An 8259-nucleotide genomic window follows, 5' to 3' on the forward strand; every position below is an offset into this window, starting at 1 on the left:
TCTGTGATTCTCTGTCTCTCTCTTCTCTCTCTGTCTTTACTGTCTCTCTGTCTTTCTTTGTCTCTCTCTCTCTCTCTCTCTCTCTCTCACTTCCCTGTCTATCTCTCTCTATTTTGGTCTTTTTCTGTGTGTTCGTGCCCATGTCACCCTCTCCATCTGCTGCTTCCCTCCCAGGCTGGCCACCATCCCTGGCTTTCTGCAGCTGTGAACGGCTCAGCGGGGCAGGTGCCCCAGAGGCAGCTTCCGGAGGTGCTGGGCGGGGCCTGGGAACCACCTCAAGGGGTTGCGCTGCCCCTGCTGACTGTCATTGTCACTGCCTTTGTCTTGCTGGCCGTCTGTATCGTGGTGGCAGTCCACTTTGGGCCAAGGCTACACAAGGGCCATGCCACTCTCGCCACAGAGCCACCATCCCCAAAGCCAGAGGGCGGCATCTCTCTCACCCACTGGCGAGTGCTGGGCCGTCAGGACAGTCACGAAGATGCCCAGCAGGAACCTCCTGGCTCTGACTCCTGCCCTGTGCCAGATGAGCCCAGGGTCAGCATTGATGAAGTCACATTTCTGTAGGAGGGAAACTTTGGAAAGTTGGCCTGACCTGGCTCAGAACAAGAAACTGGACAGAGAATTAGGGCAAAAGCAAATTGGGGCCTGGGCATCAGAGCTTTGGAAGGGCACACATGGACTTAGCTGGAGCTGCCCTCTCAGCAGAGTATTTATACAGAAAGCCCTGTTGTGGACCAAAGAAATAAAAGAAGCTTGAATGCTGCTGTGAGCATTCCCAGGGCTCAGGTTGCCCTTACAAACTTACCCCCTCCTCTTCAGGGACCACTAGACCACGGAACCTCCCTCTCTGAGTTCCTACTTCCTCCTCCACTCCTCATCTCCTCCCCTTTTGGTGTCAAAGTGGGTCTAGCTTGGAAGATTCCACCACCCACCCCATCCCTGTGCAGGGATGTCAGAGGCTCCTGGTAGAGGACCCGTCCCCACAGCCTGTGAGGGCCAGCCAGGGAGAGCCAAGGCAAAGACCCCAGGGGTCTGCCTTCTCTGAGACTCAGGAAAGGAAGGAAAATCTGTTACCCTTTACCTTTGGCTGTCAGGGCCCAGGTCTTGCCAACAACTTCCAAGGCCCTTAAAAGCCCCAAGCACCACTCATAGCTCCCCAAATTGTCTTTGAATTGCCCCCACTATCTTGGAGCAGGACTCTATCTTGCCTTCCCAGGATGGGATAGAGGAAACTGGGGGGCTCTCAATACCTCCCACATTCTGTGCACATTGGCCTGTTAGAACTAGCCTAGCTTTTACCCCAGGACATTTCCCAGATCCAGAATCTTCCAGCTGGTGGGAAAACAGGAAAGGAAAAGGAGCTCCATGGAGGTTGTCTGGGGAGAGGAAGGGGTGGGGATCCCTGCAGGGGGCGGGACCTTGAGGCTGGGAAGATGCAGGAGGCCAGGAAGGCAGAACAGAGCCTCCCAGTGGCTCTCTGGAAAGGTACCGCTTTCCCTGACACCTTTGAGCCTCACTTATGGGCAGTCAAGAACATGCAGACAGACATTTATGGAGGAACTTCTGGGTGCTTTACTCTGGGGAACACCTCAGGGCAACAAGTCAACCCCGGTGACTGTCCTCGGTGAGACCCCAGCACAGTCAAGGACTCTGAGAAATAACAGAAGATGAAGAGGAACAGAGACGGGGATTGTCATGTATGCAGAGGACTGGCTTGCCTCCACTGAGACTGGTAAGAGGCAGCTCTAATGTTAATAGCTGCTCCTTCTTGTGGGCCCACTATGTGCTGGGCTCCAGGCTCATCCATGGACCTACAGATATTATACTGTTTACTCCTCATAACAGCCCTGGGAGGAGGAGCCACTGTTTTCCCCATTTACAGCTGGGGTTATCAAGACACCCAGGAGGACACAAGTACTAAGTGGTGGAATCAGGATTTGAACCTGGGGCCATCAGACTCCATAGTCTGAGCACCATGTTGGGGGCCGGATGGGTAGGGAAAGGTTATGTTGGGGATACCCTTAATTCTGGGCTGGTTTTTAGGTGTTGGAATGACTGATGTGAAGTTAGGGGATCGTCAGGGGCAGAATGGCTGGCACAGTGGGGGAGGAGAGGAGACTGTTTCGCCCTTCACTCCCTTGGCTCTCTCTTTACTCTCTGTCATCCTTGGGAGCAGTGCATTGCTTCTGGCCAATGTGTGTCTGTGTGTGGAGTTTTTTTCCACAGTAATACTGTACTCAGAAATTCTTATTGGGCATTTGTGATAAAAACAAAGGTGGGAGGGAGGGAATAAGTCTTGGGCGGAATGGATGGAAGTGGCAGAAATGGGCTGTCCGGCCTCCCAGATGGGGGCAATTTTGCCACCACGGTGTCGTTGCAATGGCTCAGGTCTAACAGTGATGGCATAAAGTATGGCAGGTGGCCAGCTGTGTTGTCCAAGGTCCCCAGCGTATACCCCATCACCTCACACAAACTCTCTTCCCCCCGTTATCCAGGGGACTCTCATCCAGAGACATTTATTCAGTGGCCCCTGCTTCTTTGAGCAGCCCCTTGCCCAGGACACAGGTGTGTAACCCTCATGGCATCTGTGTGCTGGCACAGGCCCCTCCCTGTCCCCCAAGCCTCCCACTGGAGACAGGGCACTGAAAGGGCAGGTGGAGCGGGGCTGCTGCCCAGCTCTATACCCTCAGCCCAACTGATGGGCTCTGTCTACACTGAAATGATAGCTACCACCCTATGGCCCTGTACTAGGATGAGGAGGGGTGTAAGGAAATGTGTCTGTGCAAGCAGAGTTGGACATTGCAGATAATAATGGCCAACGGCCTGTATCAGTCAGAGTCTGGCCAGAAAAAGATGGCATACTCAAATAATCTGAGTGGGGGGACTACTTAGGGACTTCCCTGGTGGTTCAGTGGTTAAGACTCCAAGCTTCCACTGCAGGGGGTGCGGGTTCAATCCCTGGTCAGGGAACTAAGATCCCAAATGCTGCATGGTATGGCCAAAAAATTAAAAAAGATAAAAATAAAAAGGGGACTATTTAGAAAGGGCAGGTGTAAGGAAATTACAAGTGAGAGTGAGCGCTCCAGACGGAGCATCAGTGAGGCTCCAATACCACTGCCAGGACTGAAGGGGCATGAGGAGGAGGAAGTTAATGAGATCTGGAGATAGACAGGGTTACTGAAAGGGTCCTTTAGGTCTAGAGAGAGCCCACAGTGACCTTGATACTGCAGGGAGGGACCTGGGGGAATAGATACCCCAAGCTCACCCTTCCCTTTCCGTCCTTCTCCCACTGGGGCTTCCCATTGACTGAATGTGACCAGAAGCCAGAGGGCAAAGGAGCCTGCTGAAGCCATCCCAGGACAGAGGAGAGGTAGAGAGTAGGTCTGAGGGTCCAATGGAAGACACCTGGAAGATCCTTTAAGTTTACCTGGCATTTAGAGTTTACAGAAAACCCATACAGCCATAGTCCTCACAAAAACTACCCTGTGAGGTAGGTAGGGCAATGATTATAATCCCATTTCATAGATGAGGACACTGAGGCTCAGAGAGGTGAAACAACTTGCCCAAGGTCATAAGATTCATCTTGAGATGTCAAACTCAGGGACCTTCTCTGAGAGGCCCCCTATGGGAGGAAATGGCTCTGCTAGGCATCTAGCTGCTGAAGAAAGAAATCCTCCAATCCAGAGTCTTGGGGATGACCAGGGGCTCAGGGAAGGTGACCCTGGGCCTCAGAAGACATCTGAGCGGAGCGGGAGAGGCTCTTCCATGCCACTGATGAGGAGCTCAGGCTCTTGGGACAGTGTGGAGGGAACGGGCATCACCGAGGTCCCCACGCTGCCCATGGTAACCTCCCTTGCCTCCTGCCGAAGGTGCTGGAGAATCTCCTGTGACAAGGAGAAGCTGCTTCCCTCTGCGGGTTCTGGAACGAGGGTGGGGGTGGGGAGTGGGGTGAGAGCCTCACACATTCCCACTCTAGCACACCCAGAGAACTTGCTGGGTGGATCCTAGAACCTTCCCTCTCCCCCACCTCCCTGCACCTCCTCCCCACTCCTAGCCACTGGGGCTAGAGTTTCATGAAATCCTAGAGCTAGCAGTGGTTTTAGAGACAAGAGAATTCCACCCTCTTTCTTTTAGAGATGATACTCAGAGAGGGGCAGATACCTGCCTAAGGTCACAGAGCAAGGGAGTGGCATGGCTGAGGCTGCAGCCCTGGTCTCTTGGCTCCTGGACTGGGGCTATCTGCTTCTTCTAGCATCCCTAGATGAAGTGAGAGGCCCCTAGAGTCCACCTCTTCACACTCCACCCGGGACCCATAGCCAAAGACCTCAGAAAGCAGTCAAGTATCCCATGGTGGGGAGATGGGACCTCTCCCAGGGGAGGAAGGGGCAGGGCTTGAATGCCCTGACCACTCGGGAAGACCCGGGCATGGTGCTGCCATATCTCCTGCTGACCCCCTGGGAGACCCCTGGGGCCCCCAGCTTTCCCTGCCCTTAATCCTATCAACCCCTCACCCTGGTAGACAATGAGGTGGCAGTTGTTCTGAGACTCAGGGGCAGCTGCCAGAATGTCTTCAAGTGTCCGGCAGAAGAGTTTGGCCTGTTCAAGCCGGTCCTCCCGGCTAAAGCCAGCTCGGCCATCCTGTGACATAGCAAACAGGGTCTGCAAGGGGGTGGCATATTCCAGGATACAGATGCCTGCCTGGAGGAGGTGAAAGGAAGACCAGACTCAACCAGGGGCCAGGCAGACAGACGCTGGACCCCAGTGCCACTGCTCAATCTGTAGGGATGGAGTCAGGGGAGGTGGCCACCTGATGGGGTCTATACTGTCTGGTTGGCCTTTGCCTCTGACACCCCACTCCTAAATCAGGGCCAGGGCTGCATTAAATTTACCCTTCCCAGATCCTCCTCCTAAGATTCTCAGGGCAAGGCCCACTGAGCTAGGCTGTCAACTGCTTCAGCGGGCAGTCAAGTCTGGGGATGGGGCTCTGGGGTTCAGCCTTGGCTGGGTTCCCCATAGCCCACGTGAAATCCTTCACACATTCTCACGGCCTTCATCTAGGGCAGCTTTATGGTCAAGAGCATGGTATACTCAAGGTGAAATTGTCCACTTTCTCCCTGGTTCTCTGAGTCTCGGTTTCCTCTCCTGTAACGTAGGGGCTATAACAGTCCCTACCCCACAGGGTGGTGGTGAGGATGCAGTGAGGTAGTCAGAGGAAGCATCTGGCATAGCATCTGGCATGCAGTAAGTGCTCAATTAATGTTACTTGTCAGTATCGTCATTCAGAGCTCAATTTTGCCCAGCTCTGGGACCAATTGGAGAAACTGAGGCTCAGAGAAGGGCAGTGAATTTTTATCAGGGCTTGGCCAGGGCCCAGAGTTCTGGGTCTCTAGGCCTGACCCCTCCCCAGCACCCCCACTTCCCTGCACACTCACCAGCTGCCCATCCTCCAGAAGCTCATAGATGCTGTTGGTGTAAACCCGGCCCTTGATGCCAGCACGGTCAGCACTTTGCTGGGGCAGCTTGTGTAGGAAGCGAATGTTAGGGTCAGCCACGCTCAGGTCGTCAGGCACCCCACAGTCCAACGGGAAGAGGATGTGCAGCCGGTGGCTTCCTGCACCCCGTAGCACATTGTTGTGGAACTGATTGTAAATTTGGATCCGGGCCTGGAGCCCTGGGGTGGAGAGGCACAAGAAGTCATTTCCACCAAGTGTGTCTCCCACCCAACTCAGGACAGAGACCCACATCATTGTTCCCCTCAATGTGTGGGTGCAAGAGAACCGAGGGGCCAGTCCACTCACATTGCCTGGGAGGCCCAGAGGCGAAGAGCATGTGAGCATCATCCCCGCCTCTCCACCTACTCCCACCATCCCTTTCTCTCCCTCACTTGACCTTTGTCCAGATTTCTGTCAGCCCCACTCCTTCCCACCACAGCTTCCAGGGCTCTGAGAGGCAGGAAGAGTCCTGGGAGGTGACATGCCAGCAGGCCCAAGTGCACTGAGCCAGGCCTCTAGAGGAAGCCCTGGTGTCAAGGGAAGGCAGCCAGGAGACAGGGTAGAGCCATGGCCTTGACCAGCAAGTCAGAGGAATGAGACACAACCCGTGGGCTCCCAGTGGGGTAGTCAAGGGTCCAGGCTCTGGACAGGCCTGGGTTCAAATCCTGTGTCCTCCTCTAACTAAGCTGTGTGACTTTGGACAAGTCACTTTATCTCTCAGAATAGCTGTGAACACAGGGGTGATGATTATCCCTTCCTCACAGGGTGTGAATTAAAAGAGAAAGTGCGCATGAAGGGCATACAGCATGCAGCAAATATTTATTGAAAGAATTCATGGGTGACTTGGGACAAGTCACTTAATGGATCTAAGCTCCAAATTTCTTCCTGTCAACCAGGCATAATAATAACAGCCTTCATGCCTACAAGATTGCTTTGGGAATCAAATGGTTTGTTAGACATGAAAATGCTTTGAAAATATAGTGAGTTCTGGAAACACAAGGTTGTGTGTCTTACTGTCTGTCCTGTAGATATGGAAATGGGGGCAGAGAGGATGGCTCACCTGGCAGGATCAGCCGCAGGTACCCAATATAATATGACCAGGCCAGCCCATGAGCCACATTGAAGTTCCTTTTTTCACAGATTGCAGAGATCTCTGCTGGGGCCAGGCCCTGTGGATATCAGGGTGGGGCTGGATGGCCTCCATGAAGAACAACCAGAGCCCTCCTCCTCCTCCCCGCAAGATTACCCAACCTGCTGCCATTTGGCTCCGTTCTCTGCCACTGCTGAACCCAGACCATTATAGGCTCCATCCTAGGACCAGCCCCTAAACTAGTCCCACTCCCAGTACTAAGCTCAGAGCAGGTCACATTTGCCACACCTCCTCCTGAGCAGACCCTCCACCTCTCTTTGTGTCATACCTGGAGGCCCAGGAGGATGTTAAGTGCCTGTGAGAGCCCCAGGAGAGCAAGCATCCAAGTGAAGGGCAGGCCATCCACGTTTGGGAGGGAGCAGTAGAAATAGCAGGACAGCAGCAGCAGGGCCCCACAGCGCATGGGGCAGCCCAGGCAGGCCCGCACAGCCTTCCAGTAGTTGCCTTGGTACCTGCAAGTGACAGCCAAGCTCCAGACCCCAGCCCAGCTCAGCCAGAGAGATTCAAGGAGGGGCAGGGCTGGGGGTCAAGGGACTGAGACATGTTGGGTGCCTAATCGCCATGGGTACTGCAGGGAGTCACCTGGAGTGGACGTGGCACAGCTCCTCGGCCAGACTGCAGACCCCCTTGATCAGCAGTCCCATCTGCTGGGAGGCCAGGTGGAGCACCAGCCACTGGAGAGTGTAGTCTGGCAGCTCCCCCAGCCCCCAAAGGGCCACCAGGCAGGCACCTAGCAGGACCAAGGCTGCCTTCTGGGCCCTGTGACCCCTGGGCCGTGGGATGGATGGATGCAGACTGGAGTGGGGCATCTGTGGATATCAAGAAATCCATGGTTGTGTTCCCCTCACTCTCCTATTGTTCCAGGACTGAGGCTCTGGCTGGGCACTTGCCCCAGCTCTATGTTTCCCTGCTGCCCAGCCATACCCAGAGGCTGCTCTTGGAGACACCTCGAGGGGACAGGCTGGGCATACAGCATCCCAGAGCTCCGATCCAAGAGAGATTTGTTGAAAACAGAGCAGGTGGAGAAAGAAATGCATGCGCCCCACATACACACCCCACCCAAGCCCAGTGAGACCACAGGTGTGGCAAAGAAAGAAGACAGCGACTACCCGAGACCTAGACCTGAAAGTGTCCCGTGAGGTACCACCCACCTGGGGACCCTTGGGGACCGGGGCTTCCCTCTCCCCACAATCCACCCCAAGGAGGACCTTAGTCAGCAAAGCTGAAAACTACAGTTCAGAGCATAGGGGCAGGGCAGTCAGAAGGTTGCCACCCACCTCTGCAGCTTCTGCAGGGGCCTCAGCCTTGGAACTCTGGCTGGGCTGCTCCTGATCTTACCTTCTGCCTCCCAGACAGCAGCTTGTTTCTGGAAGTCAACAGGGAGAGAAGGCCCGGCACAAGGGCTCCCAGCAACCAAGGACGGCCTCTCAGGGTGCAGCCTGAAAATGAAGTGGAAGCTTCCTCCACAGCACTCCAGCCCTGGCATGTCACCAAACCACAGCTGCACTGGGCTGCGCTGGGGCAGTTATTTCCTGCCACCCAAGGAGGGAGGAAGAGCCTTCCCACCAAGGCCCTGGTGAGCCACATCCCAGTATTGGGGTGAGGGAGAAAGCTTGA

General features: G+C 54.8%; 2 protein-coding genes across 3 annotated transcripts; one reads left to right on the top strand and one right to left on the bottom strand.

Moving 5' to 3' along the window:
- On the top strand, positions 1 to 564 carry SMIM33 (small integral membrane protein 33; the record flags this gene model as incomplete). The annotated part of the gene is made up of 1 exon (XM_028485252.2): positions 1 to 564. A coding segment is annotated over one exon (564 nt), but the record flags the coding sequence as incomplete, so codon positions are not given.
- A 2863-nt stretch (positions 565 to 3427) lies between these two features.
- STING1 (stimulator of interferon response cGAMP interactor 1) lies at positions 3428 to 8079 on the bottom strand. Of its 2 annotated transcripts, XM_028485251.1 has the most exons (7): positions 7981 to 8079; positions 7225 to 7451; positions 6911 to 7094; positions 6553 to 6661; positions 5433 to 5671; positions 4512 to 4698; positions 3428 to 3919 (listed from the first exon to the last, which is right to left on the bottom strand). In XM_028485251.1, exons 2-7 carry the CDS (start codon positions 7449 to 7451, stop codon positions 3729 to 3731), a joined length of 1137 nt encoding a protein of 378 aa, XP_028341052.1. In that variant the 5' UTR covers positions 7981 to 8079; the 3' UTR covers positions 3428 to 3728. The 2 variants fall into 2 exon arrangements, with proteins under 2 accessions (XP_028341052.1, XP_028341050.1); XM_028485249.2 differs by lacking the exons at positions 6911 to 7094; positions 7981 to 8079 and having other exon boundaries at positions 7225 to 7583.
- Positions 8080 to 8259: the final 180 nt, after the last annotated feature.

Source organism: Physeter macrocephalus, unplaced genomic scaffold (assembly GCF_002837175.3).
Source record: "Physeter macrocephalus isolate SW-GA unplaced genomic scaffold, ASM283717v5 random_371, whole genome shotgun sequence".
Classification (NCBI taxonomy): domain Eukaryota; kingdom Metazoa; phylum Chordata; class Mammalia; order Artiodactyla; family Physeteridae; genus Physeter; species Physeter macrocephalus.